Source organism: Melitaea cinxia, chromosome 3 (genome assembly GCF_905220565.1).
Source record: "Melitaea cinxia chromosome 3, ilMelCinx1.1, whole genome shotgun sequence".
NCBI classification, from domain to species: Eukaryota; Metazoa; Arthropoda; class Insecta; order Lepidoptera; family Nymphalidae; genus Melitaea; species Melitaea cinxia.
This window is the reverse complement of record NC_059396.1, coordinates 9,044,497-9,067,521: the sequence shown is the minus strand read 5'-3', so window position 1 is coordinate 9,067,521 and position 23,025 is coordinate 9,044,497. Positions and strand designations below refer to the sequence as shown.

The 23,025-nt window shown below is 34.9% G+C and overlaps 1 protein-coding gene across 1 annotated transcript in view; it reads right to left on the bottom strand.

Annotated features, from left to right (window-relative positions):
- LOC123669765 (adenylate cyclase type 3) overlaps positions 1 to 18,262 on the bottom strand; it is a 40,526-nt gene extending 22,264 nt beyond the window's left edge. Inside the window, exons 1-14 of the mRNA XM_045603355.1 lie at positions 17,717 to 18,262; positions 17,484 to 17,633; positions 16,307 to 16,422; positions 16,107 to 16,218; positions 15,905 to 16,032; positions 14,629 to 14,787; positions 12,803 to 12,941; positions 6,416 to 6,517; positions 6,055 to 6,146; positions 5,050 to 5,305; positions 4,691 to 4,774; positions 3,411 to 3,515; positions 2,525 to 2,736; positions 2,153 to 2,228 (exon numbers count right to left, since the gene is read on the bottom strand). Coding sequence (XP_045459311.1) covers positions 2,153 to 2,228; positions 2,525 to 2,736; positions 3,411 to 3,515; positions 4,691 to 4,774; positions 5,050 to 5,305; positions 6,055 to 6,146; positions 6,416 to 6,517; positions 12,803 to 12,941; positions 14,629 to 14,787; positions 15,905 to 16,032; positions 16,107 to 16,218; positions 16,307 to 16,422; positions 17,484 to 17,633; positions 17,717 to 18,262 — 2,277 coding nt within the window. The remainder of the gene's footprint in view (positions 1 to 2,152; positions 2,229 to 2,524; positions 2,737 to 3,410; positions 3,516 to 4,690; positions 4,775 to 5,049; positions 5,306 to 6,054; positions 6,147 to 6,415; positions 6,518 to 12,802; positions 12,942 to 14,628; positions 14,788 to 15,904; positions 16,033 to 16,106; positions 16,219 to 16,306; positions 16,423 to 17,483; positions 17,634 to 17,716) is intronic.
- Between the last annotated feature and the right edge of the window lie 4,763 nt (positions 18,263 to 23,025).

Here is a 23,025-nt window from a genome sequence, read left to right as displayed (position 1 = left end):
ATATATATATATATAGATTACGATGTATTATTTGAACACTTCCTCATCATCTATAGAGCATACATTTTAAATTTCAACCCCCGTTTTATCCCCTGAGGGGTCAAATTTCATAAAATCCGTTCTAAGCGGATGTCTACGACCTCTATGGAGCCTATCTGCCAAATTTCAAGTTTTTAGGTGTTATAGTTTCGGAGATTTCGTGATGAGTCAACCTACCATCCCCCGTTTTAACCCCAAAAGGGAGTTGATTTCTAAAGATACATTATTTGGAGACCTTCTTACCATCTATAAGGCATACATTTTAAATTTCAAGTCTCTTACTTCTAAAACATAGGACTTTCATACAAAATTTCAACCCCCGTTTTACCCGCTTAGGGGTCGAGTTTCGTAAAATCCGTTCTTAGCGGATATCTACATCCTATAAGGAGCCTACCTGCCAAATTTCAAGTTGGTAGGTGTTGTAGTTTCGGAGATTTCGTGATGAGAGACCTTTCGCTTTTATATATGTACTAGCTGTGCCCGCGGCTTCGCCCGCGTAGAAATCAGTGTGACACAAAGTTTTCCCGGCAAACTTCCAGTAAAACTCTCATCATAATCGGCTTAGCCGTTCCGTAAGCTTTCCTCATGAAGCCCTCTCTCCATTGGTGAAACCGCATGAAAATTCGTTCAGTAGATTTGAGCAATTAGATCACATACACTTTTGGGGACTTTGTTTTATAATACACTAACTGTTGCCCGCGATTACGTCCGCGTGGTTATGAAGATATGCATTACTATTAAGATGTTTAACGCAAACTTTCATTTTATTTTAGTCACTTGAAATGCTTATCAAACTAAGTAACTTTTTAAAAGGCACAATTTAGTATAATTTAATAGTTATTTTTATAAAACCTCTCTATACACCACATTCATAGTTTTATTTTCAGGCTGTATATATTTCATACAAACTATCAACCCCAATTAAACCCCCTTAGCGGTGGAATATCGTAAAATCCGTTCTTAGCGGACGTCTGCTAACTATAGTCTACCTCCCTGCCAAATTTTATCTTTGTCCAACCTGGATAGACCTTCCAGCGGTTTTTGAGTTCTCGTGATGAGTGAGTTAGTGACCTTTCTCTTTTATATATATGGATACGACGCATTATTTGGACACCTCCTCACCATCTATAGAGCATATATTTTAAATTTCAAGTCTTACTTCAATAACATAAGTCTTTCATACAAACTTCCGACTCCTGTTTTACCCCCTTAGGTGTCGAGTTTCGTAAAATCCGTTCTTAGCGAATGCCTAGGTTTTATAAGGAGCCTACCTGCCAAATTTCAAGTTTGTAGGTGTTACAGTTTCGGAGATTTCGTGATGAGTGACCTTTCGCTTTTATATAATGTATATAGATATAGATAGATAAAAGAAAACTATCGGTCATTAATTTTACAGTTTTCGATTTGATTAATGGGAAGCATGGTGCATGTGAAGTGGCAAGTTATCTAACACCTTACGTTGTGACGAGTATGTTATTCAAAGTTTAAATAATGTTTGTCTACCTCAAATTATGATGTAGGACTAAAATTGTTTTTCTCTATCTTTAAGCTGGTAATTGCAAACTAAATTATAATAAAGTTGATTTGAAAAAAATATGTTTTTATTGCTATTAACCTTTTCTTTTTTATAAGTATGACTAATTTGTTCATCTGTCGTTTATGGTGATCAAAGCTGGATTGTTCGTCTACCAAGAATTACGTCGTAACAATTTGCAACTTGACAGTACGTAAATTTCTTACCACGCATATCGCCGTAACTCGTCTTAACATAATAATATAACACTTGCATCCCTACGCATAAAGTCATAAGTATGTAATTTCCGTATTTTTTCATTAAATTACAATTCATTTCCTATCAATGGTGTTTGTTTAAAGATGACTTAAGGCACCACTAATTATAAGCTTGATTTAAATTTAAATTTCCTTCTTGTTTTCCAGAAGTGAGAAAAGTAAATTTGAAATGTCCATACTGTAAACTTGCCATATGCTGTATATGACCTTATGCGCCGGAGGTGTCGAAATACGCAGATTTTATCTTTTCCCCTTAATTTATGGGGCCGCAATTAAAATGGACCGGGACGCTGAATCTTAAAATACGCCACTAGCTACTTACGTATCTGTTATACACGAGTAGCGCCACCGCCACGATGAACAGCATCACGATGTGTCTCCCGGTGTGGATCTGAGAGCTAAAGTGCGGTAAAATAACGTGACTTAGTATTAGTAAGTATTATTAACGGATAACGATTATATTTTATAATTCAATGACTGACAACGACAGTTTTTACACGAAAATATCTTCTAAAATGATATATAAGACTTTATTTCGTACCTATATCGCTTACAGAAAATGTAACAGAAACGTGTTCTACGTTTATTTATTAATTTATATATAGCATCGATGGTTTCAAACACGTTTGCGCAACATTTAATAGCTGTGTCTTTAAAACCGTAGATCTTAGACTAGATGAAAGTAACGTCTCACAGGACGTCGTAGAGCGCCTCGTCGTAGTCGGAGGTGGCGTTGTAGGGCAGGCGGAAGGGGTCGCGGTCGAGTGTGGGGCGCGAGGCGAGCAGCGCGGGGTGCAGCGCGGCGGGCAGCGCGTGCGCCGCCGCCAGCGCCAGCAGCAGCGCCGCGCGCGCGCCTCCGCCCAGCGGGGACACCCACAGCGCGCCGCACAGCGCGCCCGCGCCTATCTGCAACGCGCTCTACGGTAGCTCAAGAGCATGTTTACCCTAGGGCCAAAAGGTCTCTGGCCCGGGGCGACATTCTGAGAAGGGCGGCGCAAGCCGAGCATACGTACTCCGTTTGATTTGTACAAGAATCGAAATATATTCTGAATATTTTTCTTTTCTCAATTATTTTATGGAATAGGCAGCCTAAAAAAAAAGACTCAAATGAAACAAAAATTTTAAAATCAATCGATAATAAAACCGACTATTTATTTATGTAATTTTTTTCCAAAATATGACCTACACTGCTTTTGCCTTTTTCTCTTAATTTATGGGGGGCAAACTTTATTGAGCCGAGTCGCTGAATCTTACAATACTTCACTGCGCTAGTTACAAACCCTCGAACTTGTATAGGTACCTGCCGAGTGCCACACACGGTATCAAGAACTAGGTACTATACTAAATCTTCTCGTTTTCTTATTTTCGTTTCGTAAAACGATTGGTGATAGATGATGCATCGTTTAAACAGTTCAACAGCTCATCGTAATATAAATTATCTTCGTTGAAAGCATATACAAAAGTTATATTTAGAAAACTGGAGTTATGGAACGAATAGACTTATTTACACTACTGTATGTTTTAGTTTCCTAACGGTGAGGCATACATCTGCAGAAACTTCAAACAGTCATAAAACTTACGTGATAGTAGTAAGATGGATGTATACAACGTCGAGCTCCGCTGTGAGAGGGTACATCGTCTCGTAAATCCTCTTCTAATAACGTCTCAAAACTGCCGCAAATTACCTGTTGTTACAGCAAATAATACATCTTTTGAGTGTAATAAAAAATATAGGCTTATTAACGTCAAATATTCCTTAGGAAATTTAGACACTCCTATAACAAACAGTCATTGCATTTTTAAATTTGATTCAATAGATGATTAATGTCATAAATAAATTTTAGGATGATTGATTGTTTGATTCAACCTCTAACACGATCCTACTATTGGCGTCTTTTTCCATATTTAAAAAAGGTTGACGGACGGCAGTGGTTGGCAAATATTTAACCCGACAGGGATTTTACCCGCGACCGTCGGTGCTCATTTACTACACGTACCATTCATCATCATCATCATGATTACAGCCTATACAGTCCACTGCTGGACATAGGCCTCCACAAGTTTACGCCAAAAATAACGTGAACTCATGTGTTTTGCCCATAGTCACTACGCTGAGCAGGCGGGTTGGGTACCGTGTGGCTATGGTACTAAAGAATATAGCAATCCTCCCCTCTTCCCGTGGGTGTCGTAAGAGGCGACTAAGGGATAGCACAGTTCCACTACCACCTTGGAACTTAAAAAGCCGACCAGTGGCGGGATAACTATCCAACTGCTGGCTTTGAAATACACAGGCCGAAGACGGGCAGCAGCGTCTTCGATGCGACAAAGCCAGAACTGCGGTCACCAACGCACTATTAGAGCGAGATTTTCCGCAAGTGTGTTGATTTCAGGTTAACTTTAAGATTAAACTTTTTAAACTCTGAATAAGAGATAATATGAATAATAGTTACAGGTGCTTTCACATATTTATATCATAATATAAAAAATGAGTTATTTTATTATTTTAATCCTTACGCATGTCCTTCCATATAATGAGCTATTATTCACAGTTGTAATACAGCAACTAGCTGTAGGGCTAATAACACTACCTATCACATAGCAAATTCAACTTATAAGCATGATCATCTGTGTTTGTATTGTATGTGTTTCCGTGCCATCGACACCGAATAACAACCTAACTGGAGCCATCGAATGTAAATCGATTTTTTAGATTCCTTTTCATCCCAAATTACTTTTTCGTGATTCTAGCTTAAACTAGTTAACGTGAACTTTTGATTAAATTTATAAAATATTTAAGTGGTGCTAAATTGTTATCTGAACTTGTAACTCAAATAAAAAGTATTTAAATTTGTGTACTTACCAAAGGGGCAATATTTGCAGCAACGAACATTGCTATGTTAAATATGCCGCAAGTTAATTTCCAATATGGTGATATTGTTTTTTTCTGAAAGAAAACATTTGAATAAATCAGTTCCACGTAAAAGTTTTTTCAAATATTTCGGTAACAGTAGTAGTGATGAAATATACAAATAATAACATCCTTTTTTAGCATATTAATATGTTACGAATACGTTTGATATTTTTCAATTGCTTCTAAAAACAATAATTAAATTGTCGTACTCTCAACAAAACAATTCTAACGTTTTTTCATAGGCATCGATAAATGTAAATGTAATATTGTTAGTAAATAAATATCATATTGTTAATACGTTGCGTCACCTTATACTGTGCGTATCTGTAAAAGGCGTAGTAGACAACGTTAATGAGGCCGGTTTCGAGTACGAGGGCGAGGTACACAGCGTGGAGAGACCAGGTCGAGGGCACGGCGAAGCTGGCCAGCGCCACCACTGTTGGCAACAGCAGTAGCGGTGGCGCCACCGCCGTCAGCGGGCACGGGTCGCTTCTGCGCGCGTACACCGCCTCCGCGCCGCTCGCTTTGAACGTCAGACACATGGTCGTCGCGTCCGCTAGCTCCCTATTGATTAAGATTAAAAAAAATAAGATTAAACTTTAATAGAAAATTCCGTCGGATCACATTCTAGCTGTCACGGGACTGTCGATCTGTCTTAAGTTATAAAATCGGATGTATAACCTAACTGTAGGATGAGCGTAATGCATGATATTAAACAAATGGCATGGGCGTTTTAGAGCCTGTGAATCTTAATTTTAATTTAAAAAAAAAAACTATATTGAAAGCTACCATTAATTCTGTTATATTTTTCATACTAAGTAGTGGTATATGACAAAGGTCACCAATACAGTTGTAGTCCTTTAATTTAGACATAAGGTACCTCTCAGTTTCGTGATTTATGGATCCGTTGATAGATGCAGCGGCGAAAGCGGATGAAAGAAGCCATGTTTTGAAACTTAAGAAACATGCTCATAATGAAGTAAAAAAGGGTTTTGTTTGAAGTGAAACTTCTTTAGAATAGTTGATTTGAAAGTCGATGAACCGAAAAATACATCACAATAAAGAAAGGAAAAACGTAATCCTATAGGAGTAAATAAGACAGAATACATTACTGCTCAAAATGCGTAAGCGAAGCGTTTTGCATGGCGCTTACGATCTCTTGCACAAGTTTGTGATCATCGTTAATAGAACAAATTGCAACTGCCTACTTTCCTCCGGCATTTCAGAAGTTTCACTTCTGCCGTGCATGAATTGCACACAATTATTTTTAAATATTAACTGATTTTAGATAAGTAATATAATCAAAGACTCACTTGTCGTCGTCTCTGTTGACGAGCTCTTCTTCTAACATAGAGAGAATTTTCTCTTCCTCATTGTCCTTGCTCTCGTCTTGCGGTGATAGTACCTAAGGAAAATGTACGAAGCGTATCTATGTAATCGAAATGCAACAAATTGTTATGAACGCTCGTGGTCGATAGCTCAATCGAGTGCTCGAATGTTTCTAACAAGCTCAATAACTGAGATGCATGATTTTTTTAAATTGAAATGAAATGGTTATGAACGGATAAGTAGAAATGTAAACTAATGCGGACCGCGGACCTAGTGGCCTAGTGGCCTATATTTGGCTGCAGCCGGAAGGGGCCGGGCGGCCGGGGGTAGTACGAATGCACTCACAGAATCCTCATCGTCGTCTTTGAGGTCGGAAAGCGCGTCGGCTGCGTCCCCTGCCTCGCCTGCCTCGCCCTCCTGAGCACATTTCTCGTCGCCGCCCTGATACTACAAAGTTTTTTCATTTTACAATTCAAAAATCTGGAAGTATGTCAAAAATTATGAACTTTTCCATTTCTGTACTTTTTTAAATGTACAAATTATTTAAAACTTTTCTCCAATTATTTGTTACAGGGATAAATAAGATGCTCGACTCTTAACTGTGTTCCTTCAAATGAAGGATTCTGTAGGTATAAGAGATCGCGTTTCACGTGCTAAAATATTCCTAGCCAATTTTTTAATTTGACTTTGTTCAAATAGAAGAGCTACTTTAATAGACTCGTCTTTCGAATACTTTTATAAAAAACAATCTACAAATTCATTTCTCTATGCGGTTATTTAGTTGTAAGCGGCAGTTGTGCTAAGTAAACTGTATAAAATATTTATATATTTACTAGCTGTGTCCGCGGCTTCGCCCGCATTGAAATCAGTGTGTCACAAAGTTTTGCCGGCAAACTTCCAGTGAAACTCTCATCAAAATCGACTTAGCCGTTCCGTGAACCTTCCTCTTGAAGCCCTCTCTCTATTGGTGAAACCGCATGAAAATTCGTTCAGTAGATTTTGAGGAAATCGATCACATACGCTTTTGGGGACTTTGTTTTTGTAATACACTAACTGTTGCCCGCGACTACGTCCGCGTGGTTATGAAGATATACATTACTATTAAGATATTTAACGCAAATTATTTTTTTATTACAGTCACTTGAAATGCTTATCACACTGAGTAACTTTTTAAAAGGCACAATTTAGTATAATTTAATAGTCGTTTTTATAAAACCTCTCTATACTCCACATTTTTAGTTTTATTTTCAGGCTGCAGTATAAATAACCTATCAGGCGAACTTATAGCTGCTGTATATGTTTCATACAAACTATCAACCCCGATTAATCCCCCTTAGCGGTGGAATATCGCAAAATCCGTTCTTAACGGACGTCTACTAACTATAATCTACGAGTACCTCCCTGCCAAATTTCATCTTTGTCCATCCTGGATGGATGGACCGTCTAGCGGTTTTTGAGTTCTCTTGATGAGTGAATCAGTGACCTTTCTCTTATATATATATATATATATATATATATATATATATATATATATATATATATATATATATATATATATATATATATATATATTACGATGCATTATTTGGACACCTCCTCACCATCTATAGAGTATAAATTTTAAATTTCAAGTCTCTTACTTCAAAAACATACGACTTTCATACAAACTTCCAAGCCCCGTTTTATCCCCTTAGGGGTCGAGTTTCATAAAATCCGTTCTTAGCGAATATCTACGCCCTATAAGGTAATACATTCCTGTCAAATTTAAGGTTGGTAGGTGTTACAGTTTCGGAGAATTCGTGATGAGTGACTGACCTTTAGCTTTTTTATATATAGATTACTATATACTTAGTGTAGTGACTCTATTTACCAAATATCGACTCCAGTTTCAAATTGCCATTTAATTCAGAAACTCAAGAACTTTTTTATACCAATAAGCATGAATTTATGAAGATTCCGAATATTAGAACTATAAATAGCGGATCCTACTTTGACAATGACAAAGGGCATTTTCGAGTGCAATTGATTCCTTATTAATGTGGTCCTCTAGCTAATTTGTATCTTTAGTTGTCTCCAAAAGTGAAACAATACGACAACTATGATGACGCGCTACGGTCACAGCATTTGTTTGTGGCTGTTGCGCTGGCGGTTCCAGGTTCGATCCCCGCACATGACAAACATTTGTATTTGCCATACAGATATTCCTCAGATTTCCTCCTGTCTGTTTTGGTGGCTCGAAATTAGAATTTCATGGTAGTATCAAAAATCTAGGCCTTATTCTAGACAGCACGCTTTCTTGGAGACCTCAAGTTGCTGAGATCAGTCGCAAAATATATGCTGCAATCGGCACATTGAGAAAGTGGAAAAATTTCTTGCCTATCAAAACTAATATATCACTTGCCCACACACTTCTTTTCTCTATTCTTGATTACGCTGATGTCTGCTATTCTGACCTGTCTGAAACTCTCCTTAATAAACTTGAACGCCTTCAAAACATGATCATCAGATTCATATTTGGTTTAAGAAAGTACGATCATATCTCAGATTATCGAGCACAGCTTACTGGCTTAAAATAAGAGAACGCCGCAACTTACATATTCTATCATTTCTCTACTCTATCCTTTTCCATTCCACTACTCCCCCATACCTAAAAAAATGTTTATTATGTTATTTTTTTATTAAAGTCGCTTTTACTTTTCTTGGCTCGGACGTGCCCAGTACGTTAGACCTTCGTTCTCAGGGTGACAACAGACTTAAACATCCTATATCGCACAGTCAATGTTACAGCAAATCTTTTTGTGTTAAGGCCGTAAAACTGTGGAATGCTCTCCCGCGAGACATTCGCCAAGCAGAGTCGATTGATATTTTCAAACGACGTGTTAAAAAACATTTTCTATCTACATATCGTTAATAACATTTATTTATATGATTATATATATATAATTATTTGTAAATAATTATTGTTAATGTATATTTTATGTATCTAATTATTTTTTTATGCATATTACTATGTAAATATATGTATGCCTCAATGTAATTATGTATGTGTATGTTATATGTATGTATGTATGTGTGTATATATGTGTTTCATACATTATATACTAAAATATTTACTTATTTATATGTTTTTTTTTTTAATAATTATGTAAGTTTATCATATCGTAGTTTTTATCTATTTATAATTGATCTTTACTCCTTAATTTGGGCACACCTTAACCGCTGCTACTGCATCGTGTCCTGTACCCAAAGGTTATCTGGAAGAAATCGCTATTTAGCGATAAGATCGCCTTTGTACATCTTCTATTGTATCTTTCTTTATATGTGTCTGTATTTCGGTGTACATTAAGAATAAATAAATAAATAAATAAATAAATATTTGACGTGGTCTGGGTGTTTGTGCAGTCCTCGTGCCTTGGAGAGCATGTTAAGCCGTCGGTCCCGGTTGTAATCATGTACAACAGATATCGATCGTTATAGTAGAACATATTAAGCTCTGATCCTTATCCTACATGGGGAAAGGGGCCTATACCCACGAGTGGGATATTACAGGTCGGAGTGACCACTATGATTGTGTGTTGGGGCTGTAGTCACAGCTATGACTGTTGTGGATTTGAGTCCTGTTCGCTTTCGTTCCGTTTCCGTTGTAGGGTTTAGTAACTATACTAAGTTAGCGCCGACACAAAATTACTTAGGTATAATTACATTACTTTAAGAACTTAATTGTTAAGATTAAATAAAAAAGGTTTATTATTTTTTGCTTTTCAATTTTTGGCGGTTTAATTTTTTTGTTAAAAAGTTTTTTAAATATAATTTTTTGTGGTTCCCATCTACTAATTACTACATGTTTAATTTTTGATTACTTTTAAAACCTACATATATACTAATAGGTAAAGTAAACCTACTTTACTTTACCTATTAGTATATATGTTTCCAGGGATATTTCTTATTTTATTTTGTTTTGGGATAGTACACAGCACAGAAAAAATTATAAAACAAACAAGAATGAAATATAATCAAAAAGGCCAATTACGACCATCCATCCGTTTAAAACTTAAATTAACAAACGTGAAAAATAAATAAAGGGAAAAACAAAAAAAGAACTTATTTTCATATTCAACCTATAAATAGCCCTGGGAAGTATAATTTAAAAACAATTAACTCTATATGGAAGGAAATATAACATATATAATAAAGATAATAATAATAGTGAAGATTATATAAATATTTATGAAATACATATAAATTATATATATTTAGTTGTTGTTTTGATCATTTTTTTAAAAAACTGTTGTTTTATTTTATTTTGAAAAATATTTTGTGAACCATTGAAAATATCTACGTCTTGAAATTTTTAAACTGTATGAGTTAGGTAATCTTGTAAGTAAATATAATGCTTAGTAAATAGAGATAACAGAAGATTCTAATTTATAATTTTGTATTCATTTAAAGATAAACAATAGTTTTTTTAAAGTAGCGTTTAGTGTTTAATTGTGATAAATCATGCCTTAGCTTTTCTATGAGTACATCACTTAAATCGATGTCTAGTGAGTATGTTATTTCTTATAGCTCAATCAATATCTCCAAGGTCTTTTGCGTGCTTATCACAGATCTCATAAATTAAAACAGAAACATTTTCTTCATTTTAACTTTTTCATCCATCTAAAATTTACGTGCCTGTTAAAACTGTAATACGGCGAATTATATTTAGACGTCTATAGTTTATTTAATTTATTGTATTATACTTGGATAGCTTATTAAATTATTAGAAGTATATCTTGCAAACCTACTACATATTGAAATATTGTAAAGTTAAAAAATCTAAGGCTCCACCAGTTTGACACTATTTTTTGTTATGATGTAGGTATAATACCTTTGAGTTCAGAATGCAATAATAAAAATCACAACACAGCTAAAAGATTAAAAAAAAACTGATTTCTTGAAAACATGAAAATAAACACGGCTCACCAATTAGCAAAAAGCCATATTTTTAAGTGTGACGTGGAATTAAATAAATACACTGAGAGTGATCTAATTAAGAAAAGGTCAGAATAGCATAAAACACAATTAAAGGAATATATGTTGTTTTGAAAATTATCAAATTCCGTCATTATATATTTGATATCCTGAGATACCTATTCCACAAAATTAATTTGAGTTTCAGTTAATTTATATTTAAATGATAAATGATGAATTTAAGTAATAAAAATCACTTTTCACGAATCGTAAAACCGCCCGTAGATGATCAAAAAACCTTAAATTTTGTTCGATATACGTATACGATTTATACTCAAATTTCATTTCTGATTATAATAATTTATGAAGGTTTTGTTTTTTTTATTTTTCTGGTTAGGCTTAATACGATGGAGAATATTTTTATTTCACATTGTCAGTTCTAATGACAGACAGACCTCTTGAATGACTTTCTTATATTATACAACTTTACATTTAAGAAAAAAACTGTGTCAAACCTCTACTTTAAACGCTTGCACTTCATCTATTCGATTCGATCTGTGTGGATCTTCTCATTTAACTGGCACAATTTATTGTTTCTAGTAATTAAAAAATATAACTTCTGCTTTTTCAAACATAGCTGTTAAAAAGGCACTGGTTATCTTAGCACCAGCATGACTCTGTAATTTGGGCTACCCGATTTGTCAACTTTACGAAGTTGTTACAACAAGTGTTACGGTGACACCAAAATTAACAAATGAAAAAATATGAAAAACAACATTTTTTCGACCTTTTTAACTAAATTCAATCAAGGATGAGGTTCTCAATTCGACAGTATACTTTTATATGTTACATCGTAACTTTTTATTGAATGTACCGATTTTGATGATTATTTTTTTGATCGAAAGCTTGTGTTTGTCACGTGATTATATTTAAATATTTTTTAGACCTGACGAGTATTTTATGAGTTATCCCTTTATAGGTTCTATTACTTGCCGATGTCAATTACAGTCGGTTTTTTTACATGCAAACATACATTATTAGTAGGTACTTATTATGCAATCTAAAACTTATATTGGTGCCCTTCCTGTAGGAGACCGACTGGTAGTCATTATATGCACGAAAAGATTACAATAACATACATATATACGAATTATAATAACATACTTATATCATTGTACACCGAAAACAAACAAAATTCATACCGAAAATATTAAAAGTATCAAGGGTAGACTTATGGCATAGATCAGTTTTACCCAGGCAACCAATGAATGGAATCTTATGAAAAACAAAAAAAAAAAAAACAATTTGGTAGGTGTATTGAAATTTTTTGACGGCGCGTTGGCGCAACGGTCACAGCACTGGTTTGTAGCTGTTGCATTGGCGATTGCGGGTTCGATCCCCGCATATAACAAACATTTGTATGGACAAACAGAGATTTGTCGTGGTTTGGGTGTGTGGTTGTACAGTCATTTCATTAGAGTGAAAGTGGAAAATTAAATTTGGATGTTTGTCCTAGTGGGTCACCCCGCCGTGCCTCGGAGAGCACGTTAAGCCGCCGGTCCCGGTTGTTATCATGTACACCTGATAGTGATCGTTACTCATAGTAGGGAATATATCCACCAACCGGCAATGGAGCAGCGTGGTGGATTAAGCTCTGATCCTTCTCCTACATGGGGAAAGAAGCCTATGCCCAGCAGTGGGATATTACAGGCTGAAGTGATTGAAATTTTGAGAACATATATTACTTTTAAGTAAAAATATGTTGTATATAATACTGACCGGCTTGAGAACGCGAACAATGAAGTAGGTCTTGACACCTGCTTGTCTCAACATTTCCTCGCGACGCTCACCATGCGCGGGCTCCACTTCGAACTCATCATTCAAGAAACTCAAAGTCACCTCCGACACATGCACGCGTCTGAAAAACATTTTAGTCATATAATTTCTTCTGTATCATTAGCAAAATATTTACGATAAATTAATATATACTTGATCTTTATCTAATTTACTACTTGTAAAGACTAAAGCAATAATTACAATTATGACACAAGATCTGCGGACAGTTAGCTCCTTATATTTTTTAACCGACTTCCAAAAAAGGAGGAGGTTCTCAATTCGACTGTATTTTTTTTATTTTTTTATTTATGTTACATCAGAACTTTTGACCGGGTGGACCGATGTCGACAAATTTTTTTTTAATCGAAAGGTGGTGTGTGCCAATTGATTCCATTTAAATTTATTTGAGATCTAAGAACTACTTTTCGAGTTATATCTAATAATGCGTTTTTACTTGACGCTTTTTTCGTCGACCTACGTTGTATTATACCGCATAACTTTCTACTGGATGTACCGATTTTGATAATTCTTTTTTTGTTGGAAAGGGGATATCCCTAGTTTAGTACCATGATAAGGAAACCAGGATCTGATGATGGGATCCCAGAGAAATTGATGGAAATTCTTGGAAATCCGCAATAACTTTTTACTGGGTGTACCGATTTTGATAATTCTGTTTTTGTTGGAAAGAAGATATCCTTAGTTTAGTACCATGATAAGGAAACCAGGATCTGACGATGGGATCCCAGAGAAATCGAGGGAACTTCTCGAAAATCCGCAATAACTTTTTACTTGGTGTACCGATTTTGATAATTTTTAATTTAATCGAAAGCTGATGTTTATCATGTGGTCACATATAAATTTTATTGAGATTTGATAACTACTTTTTGAGTAATCTTTAATAACGCGTAGTTGCTAGACTATTTTTTCGTCGATCTACGTTGTATTACTTGTCGATATAATTGAAGTCGGTTTTTTTTTCGTTTGCGAGCAAACACAATTATTATAGTAATAATTTTTTATTTCCATGCGATACCTATAATTATGATATTACACGATTAAATCGTTTTATTTATTATTTACACTATAATATTTTATTGTTTTAAGCCAGTATAGATTGATCTCAACAAACTACTTGTATGAAATAAAATGGAATGCTATAAATTATTTAGGTCAATCTTTATCGTCAAATGTTATATATAATTGGACACAAAATGATTCATTAACGAATTCTGCGATGTGAAAAATAACCATAAATCTTCAATATAGCACGGAGAATTCACAACGGAAACTCGTCAACTAGTCTCGCTATGGCTTTTATAGATGACTGTGCAGAGAGATAACAGGTCAAGGACGTAGTTACGAATGTCCAAACAGCAATATGAACGAAACAGTAGTTAGCGGGTGTTAAGAATAAGTTATTCAGTAGATAATAAAAATATATTGTAATTTCTTTATCTTCTTAGGTACAACTTATTTAAAAGATAAAAGGCACAAACAGTTTTAAAAAATAGGTAAATACTACGGCTGCCTTATTTATTGATTTTTAAGTCTGTAGTTTTAAACTTAATATTATTAAGTGGAAGAATATGAACGCAATAAACCATTGCAATAAAGAAATTGTTTGATTAAACGCGCAGATTATCTGTCAGTTTTAACAGTCCGGTCTTAGTCTTTTTTTTTTTACATTTGTAACATACTCTTATTAGTTAGTAGGTACGAAGCGTAGTTTTAGACTTACGGGTAAATCCGGTCATAATATTAGGACTAACCCAGCCATTCCACTGCTTTCCATTTTGTTTGCAAGTTCCACATCGCGCGAGTAGACATCGAACTGCCACTGCCGCTGTCCCAACACTCCCGCAAGCACTGCACCCGTGTGGATACCCACCCGCATGTCCACGGGCGAATTCGTTTTTTGTTGAACATATCTATTTGAAAATAAATTAAAGACCCCCACACACAGGCTCTAACTAAATATAATCAACTTTTTAGCCGACTTCAAAAAAGGAGGAGGTTACTCAATTCGATCGTATATATATATTTTTTATGTATGTTCGAGGATAACTTCGTCGTTTATGAACCGATTTTGATAATTCTTTTTTATTGGAAAGGAGATATCCCAAGTGTATTATACCGCATAATTTTCTACTGGATGTACCGATTTTGATAATTCTTTTTTTGTTGGAAAGAAGATATCCCAAGTGTAGTACCATGATAAGGAAACCAGGATCTGATGATGGGATCCTAGAGAAATCGAAGGAAACCCTCTAAAATCATAGTGACGACTTGTGCGTTTGTTAATTTTTTTCGTCTACTACTTTTCGTTTGCGAACAAACAATTATATTAATCTATATCTTAATACGTGAAGCAAAAACTTTGTAGCCCTTTTTACGAATTGCGCGGACGGAGGAGTATAATATTCCGCACACTTATACTTTATATAAAGAAGGAGTGCAGAATGCTATTTTTTTAAATTATGTATAAAAAAACATTAAATCTATATTTAAAAAAAAAACATTACACACACTACATACCATGTATTTGACACGCATATAGGTATATTTTTTTGTTAATAAATAAATAAGATTTCGGAAAAAATTATCACGTCTTTATTATATATATAGTTTATCTGGATATAATTTTATTTGGATTGTCACATACATGATAGTTATTAGTACGTATTATTATTATTATTTTTACAAGCATTGAAATATGGACGGACATGAAGTAAAAAAAAAAATACTTGTTAACTTAAAGGTTAGTTTAAAGGTTAACTTGTACGTTTAAGTTGTAGTTCGAAAATTGTGTACCTAATTAATTTATATATATTTTTAATGGGACTAAAATTTAAACAACTTATATATTACAATTAACATAAAAACTGAGCCAGTATTATTACAACAGAATAAAATCATTGGTTAATTAATATCCATTAAGGAGAACCTAACTAACTATATTCGAATATAGTATCGCACTAGTACGTACTATATTCGTAGTACTAAAATGGTACAAATATATTTGAAGTACGTATTAACTTTACTCACTTAATTGCTTTAACCATTGACAGACCCATGTGTACACAGAGGACAGCATGATCGGGTCGCTCCACGGGAGCACCGCTGATGCAGTAGTAACAATCTCCCAAAATTTTTATGCGCAGCTGCTGATATTTCTGCACCAAAATACCATTATTAAGACTTCTGAATTTAATTATATGATCATATTAAAAATAAAAATTACAATTACCTCAGCTAGTCGATCAAATCGTGCAAAGAGTTCATTTAAAATAGCAACGAGGTCTTGCGCTGAATAAGTTGAAGAGATCGCTGTAAAACCCACGATGTCAGCATACAGGATGCTGGTTTCACATTAATATTAGAATAATGAATAAAAATGTTATTATTAATTACTAATAGCAAATTAAAGAGAGCTATCAATCTGCATACCTAACATTTTCGTGTCGTGACATGTAGATCTTTTTGAATTGTGTGTCAATAAGGCCTAAATCTTGGCGCATTTGTACAGCAACATGCTCTGGAAGTACCGATAGTAGTAATCTTTCCTAAAAAAAAATCACTCTTAAAGGCATCTAAAACTATCTTATACTTAACTGATATGCTAGCTGTAGGGCACAGCAGGTAATGTCCTGCTCAAAATATGGAGCAGCCTGACTGGGGTAGTACCTTACAGAAGACCACAGCTAAATAATACTGTTTTCAAGCAGTATTGTGTTTCTGTTGGTGAGTAAGGTGATCAGAGCTCCTGGGGGGATTGGGGATAGGGTCGGCAACGCGCCTGCGATGCTTCTGGTGTTGCAGGCGTCTATAAACTACGGTAATCGTTTACCATCAGGTGAGCCGTACGCTTCTTTGGCGACCTAATTGTATAAAAATAGAAAAATATGCCAGTCACCAATTGTCTATTATGATTGAAAAACTTAACGATATTTATATTTCATTTTTATTATTAAACAACCGCCAATGTAAATAATGTTGTAATGTATGCTATAATGCTGTGAAATGACATCAACGTCAAGGCTCGTGAGTCCGATTCTCCTTCGGGACTGATTTATACAAATATCTGTTTCTGTCTGGGTATTGATCCTGGTACGTCTCCCCACAGTGCCTCGGAAAACATATAATGACATCGATCCCACTTGTTATTACATTACCCGATAACGATTATTATTCTTATAGCGGTATCATCAGCGTTAAAAATTAAACTCCAACCCCTCTCCTATATCTATAGGAAACAGACCATCTTTTGCTTAGCATCGGGACAACTTGATTCTCCTCAGCATTTGACATCAAAATATTATTTTATTTATTTAATTTTAATGCTGAACACTTTTTACAAAAACCTTTATAAATCTGTAAATACATGTACACAGCATTCTTGTTTTTTTTTTTTTTATTATTGAATTATTATTTAGTTTAGAACAAACCTGTTCATCTGAATTTTGTATTGATATACCTAGCTACTAACTTGAATATTATAAAAGATTAAATACGGTATACATAACAACCCCATAAACCAAATTTTTGCTTTACAAAGGTTTTTCTATAAACACATGTAGAAGAAATTATAACCTACCATTAACATTTTTATCAACACCAAACTTACTTGTTCTTTGCTTTGTTGTTCAATTGTTAATTTATCTCGTAAGCTTCGTTTGGTCTCTTGGAAAGAAGAACGCTGTTGCTTTTCACTAACAGTATAAGCAGTGCCTCCCAACAATGTTGCTCCTAATAAGAGGCAACCGTTTGCTATTTGCTGCCAAAAAATTCTTCATTACTAAATAATCTTACAATAAATTCATATATTATAGGATATATTAAGTATCGTAGATTAAGTACCTGTAGATAGAAATCGTCGGCAAGTATACTTTCTGCTGTAGAAGCATTGTAATATTGAACCGCTAAATATGCAACGAATGATAATGCGCTGTAGAAAATTAGAAGTATATAATGAAATGGTAATGTTGCAAGAGTGAAATATTGCAGCACAACTGCCCAGCCGAGTAACTCATTGTAAGAGTCTCCAAGACGTCGAGAAGCGCTCACTAAAAGTTGTGTCCACAAAACAAACCAGGCGACATGGTTCAATGCTGATCGTGCACGGCTAATAAAAACGTATATCGCGGCCAGTAACAGATTGACCACGAGGGCTACTGCCATCAAAGCGTAAGCGAAATGAAGATCTCTTTCTCCTGGTACGAGTGCTGCAAAGGTCTGGAACAGTACGCCGGTTGCAAGTAGTCGAAGTACAGCACGTTGTCGTTGTCGTTGCGTATATGCTAAATACAACTTCTCGTCTGACAAATCTGAAAATCTACATGGTGGTACAAAACAAACCCAACAGGGCCACTTGTTCAGTGTTCGCGCTTGCACAGATTTCTCCATAGCTTTACCACTTTACCATATTCAGATATTTGAAAAATGTCAATTAGCAGATATATTCATTTTTAATTGATAAAACTAGTTCACTCATCACCATTTCATATTTTACATACTTTTGTGTTACTTTTAATTTACACTTACTTGAAAAATTAAAGAATACTTAGAAGTGTAACAATTTAAATCTTAAAACAAAACTAAACAAAACAAACCAGACGAATAATTTATATAGAATTATTTAACGCGGGTTAAACTTGTAGATATATCGTAGCTCTCAAGCCATCACGCGGAGACTTTCCGTTAGTAGCGGCCTGATCGAGGACGCCTGTGTAATGAATAAATTACACGCTGAAACATTGTTCCGATATCCGTTCATTAACTCGGCCGTCTACTGAACATAACTCACTCGAGGTTTACACCAAAGCCATACGTATTACCTACTAATTTCAATATTGACAATCGTTTTGACTCGAAGCATACATAAATATGAGAGTGACCGTGAAAATAGCCTGACAAAACCGTGAATATGCTTCGCATATTTGATTGATATTTTATCTTTGAGGTTTAAATGAACAAAAAATAAAAATATATAAGTGACTCTTTTTCTCGTAAAATTTAGTGCAATTTTAAAATATTCACTTATAATTCGACTTTTAATTATGTATATATGAAGGTATAATATATATACGTAGGAATTAATTATTGCACATACTATTAAATAAATTGCGCTTTATAAAATTATCTAATATTTTTTTATTCAATGTATTACAATATAACCTGCATATTTTAATCTTTATTTAGTAGTTTTAAGTGTCTACTTTCTATAAGTAATTGGTATAACTTTAAAAGTCTGTGGACAAATATCGTCTTAATATCCCAGACTACAAAGAAAAACCTTAGATCTGGTAATGAAAGAAAATTTGATTAAGGTAATTGAAGACCCAATTAAAAGTCAAAGTTTTAATGATCAATTTGTGACCTACTTTGCATTTTATTTTATCATAATTTTATTTGACTACTGTATGTCTGTTTTATTACTATAAACTGAAATTTATACATTATTATTACATCAATTATAGTAATTAAGTGTAATAAATTATTAAAGCATTTATATAAATAATTTAAAATAATGATATTAGAAAATGATTTGTTAAGTATACTTGTATTAAATGTATACCTACTAGAAAATTAATACCTACTAGAGATTTTTTTCTCAAATAAAAATATAAAATATACTTGGATAAAATAAAAAAAAAATGCTATCCTTTATCTTTATTGGTCTTGGCCAATTGCTTATGTATATTTATAATTACATAGCATATTCATGTTATTTCAGTTATAAATACATCTGGAGACTATTTATTCTACAAAGCATAGCGGAATTCTTGTACCTACTTACGCTTATATTAGGAATCTAGTTTGATAACTTTTGTTAGTGCTGTCGGAATATATTATTAAAAAAACGGCCCTAAAAAGCGAAGCTTTTTAAATTGTCGGTCCTAATGTATTTTGATGCTTGCTTATATACTTATATTTCCCGCCGAAATAGTGATTTCAATGATGTAATAAGATAATCTCGATAAAAGACTCTTGCTATTGACCCAATAATTTTAAGACCACTTCACGCAGTAAACAAAATGTTGAACATAGAGTATTTTTCGGTTTAAGGGTATTTAAAAAGAAAGCTGATTAAATGGTAATAATTTAAATGGGAATATTGAGCGATACGGGATATAAGGACGCGGGCGGCAGGGACCGCGGCAGCGCAAGACGGTATGCGCACGTGCTCGCGAGCGACTGCCGCGCCAGCCGCCGCCCTCCGCAGCAGCCGTGCGCCTCGCCCGCCCGACCCGCCTTGCCGACCCTGCCGATACCGCCCTGTCACCCTGCCTCGGCCGCCCTGCCGTCCGATCCTGCTCTAGCCCGATTCATTACATCGATTTAAACAGTTAATATTCCAAAAGCACGTAAAAAACCTCAATTAGTGTTCGTAGTATCTTTTTGAAAGCTTTTATTTAACATGCAATGTATGTAATTCTAATCACTCAATCCACTCCATTTTGTAGCATATGTCTTTTACCGACTATCTGAAATTTTATAACTAGTCGAGTTTGGAGAAAACTGCATGTTTAGATATATGACGTCATTCTAAATCCAACATGTCGTCTACATCCCAGATGAGGTGGATTTTATGCACTTCTACAGTATGGGTATCAAATGAAAGGGCTTGCTGAGAATAACTCAAAACACGAAGTGATGTTACTCTAAATCTAATATGGCAGACTTCTAAAAATGGTGACCTAACTTTTTATGATTTCTTTAAATATGGGTATTAACTAAAAAGGCTTCCTGAGAGTAACTCGAAAAACAAAGTGACGTTACTCTAAATGCAATATTGAAGACTTGTAAAGATGGTGAACTAACTTTTTATACTCTCCTACAATATGCGTATTAAATGAAAGGGCTCGCTGAGATTAATTTGAAAAATAAAGTGACGTCGCTCTGAATCTAATATGGTGGACTTCTAAAGATGCCGATGAAGGTATCAAATGAAAGGATTTGCAGAGAATACCACAGTGAGAAATCTGTACAGCGATAACAAAAAGTAAAAACTAAATTTGAGAAAAAACTTTTTTTTAATAAGCTTTTATTTTAAGCGCGCTAAAAAGAAAATAATAAATTTTTCTTTTAAAACTTTTACTATCAACGTATAACGTCATTACACAACTTATATGATACTAGCTGACCCGACAAATCTTGTTTTGCCGCTAAACGCTATTATAAAATAGAGGTTGGTGGTGGAAAATTTAGGGTTGTGAGTATTTTAATGCTACATAAATGAACACTGGAGTAGCGAACAGAAAATTCGACTCAGTATAGAACAAGCCCGTAGTGCCTTTATGAAGCTGAAAAAGGTTTTGTGCTATAAGCGCTTTAACCTAAAACTCCGCATGAGACTCGTGCGCTGTTTGAACGTATTCAGGACCTTAATCTCGACATTATGTTCAAAACTGGAAGCATTTGAAATATGGATATACAGATATATGCCCCGAATATCCTGGACTATTAAAATAATAAATGTTGAGGTTCTGCGTCGAATAAATAAAAAGTTGGAAATAATGAGGACTGTGAAGGAGACGAAGCTGCAGTATTTTGGTCACATAATTAGAGGACACGGATATCGGATTCTTTAGCTTGTGATTCAAGGAAAAAAAACGACGACCTGGCAGAAGGAAATCATCCTGGCTGAAGAACCTCCAGAATCAGCTTCGAAGATTAAGATAGTCATGATAGTCGCCAACCTTTGTAGAGAAGAGGTGCCGTGAGATGAAGAAGAAGTATTTTAATGTGGAATCATTTATAACAAAGTCGGCAAACAAGCATACGGTTCACTTGATGGTAAGCGATTACCGTAGCCTATAGACGCCTACAACACCAGAAGCATCGTAAGCGCGTGGCCGAAACTACCCCCTATTGAATGTTTTTTGTTCCTACCTATTTTATAGTCGGCGCAAGAAATTCTCCTGAAAGAACCATCACCCTGATGATAGGGTAGTGTGTGAGGTTCAGCTCGGGTGACCAAAGTATCTTCGCTTCGACTGGGATGTCTGCTAGAGGGCTTCAAACTAAGAGGCGAACTTAGGGTTCAAACCTGATTGGAAAATAATCTAAAGGGACAGTAGGAACCTAAAGGTGACAAATATTTAGAAATTGTGTGCCTCAATGACATAACATAGAGATAGACGGGTTATTAACCGACGTGATTATATTTAAAAGTGGCACAGGTCTAAGTGACGCCGCGTTGGCACAACGGTTACAGCCATGGATTGTACCTGTTGCGCTGGCGGTTGCGGGTTTGATCCCTGCACATGACAATGATTTGTATTGGCCATACAGGTGTTTGCCGTGATCTGGGTGTTTGTCCAGTCCTTGTGGGTCTCCCCACCGTGCCTCGGAGAGCACGTTAAACCGTCGGTCCCGATTATTATCATGTTCACCTGATAGCGATCGTTACTCATAGTAGGGAATATATCCGCCAACCCGCATTGGAGCAGCGTGGTGGATTAAGCTCTGATCCTTCTCCTACATGGAGAAAGAGACCTATGCCCAGTAGTGGGATATAACAGGCTGAAGCAAGTGCTTGTAATTTAATATGAATTTTATTGGATAGCACTAAAGTTCAAATTGACTCTACATTTTAGTTAGAAAACGTTTGTATGGGAAAAAGAAAAGGGCTGTTTTTAGGGTTTTCACGGAAATTATTCCAATTTTTCTCGACGTAAAAACTATCCTTGGACTTCAACGAACATTTTAAAAAAAGAATTGGTAAAATCGGTCCAGGCGTTGTTGAGTTATACGCTTACGAACACATTTTTCATTCATTTTTATATACAGGGTGTCCCAAAAAGTAGTGATAAGCGGAATTCCAGAGATAGGGCACCCCTTGGGGTATCCGAATCACCCCTATGTATGTTCAGCGATTTTGCATAGTTTTCGAGTTATGAATTTTTTTATATGTTTTTGAGAATTTTCCACCTGAAGAACTTTAAAAATTTCTAAAAAAAAAAAATTGAAGACTTTTTAGAATTTTTGTTTTTGTATCTAAATATTCATGAGCTGTAGCTTCTCGCTTAAAAGATTCAGCTTCTTAACTTTGATGGGAATTGTGAAAATCTAAGTGTAAAGTGAAAATTTTACGTTTTGAGAACTATGACTTCAATTTTCAACTTAGAATTAAAAATCTAAACAGGCGATTTTATGATTTCTAA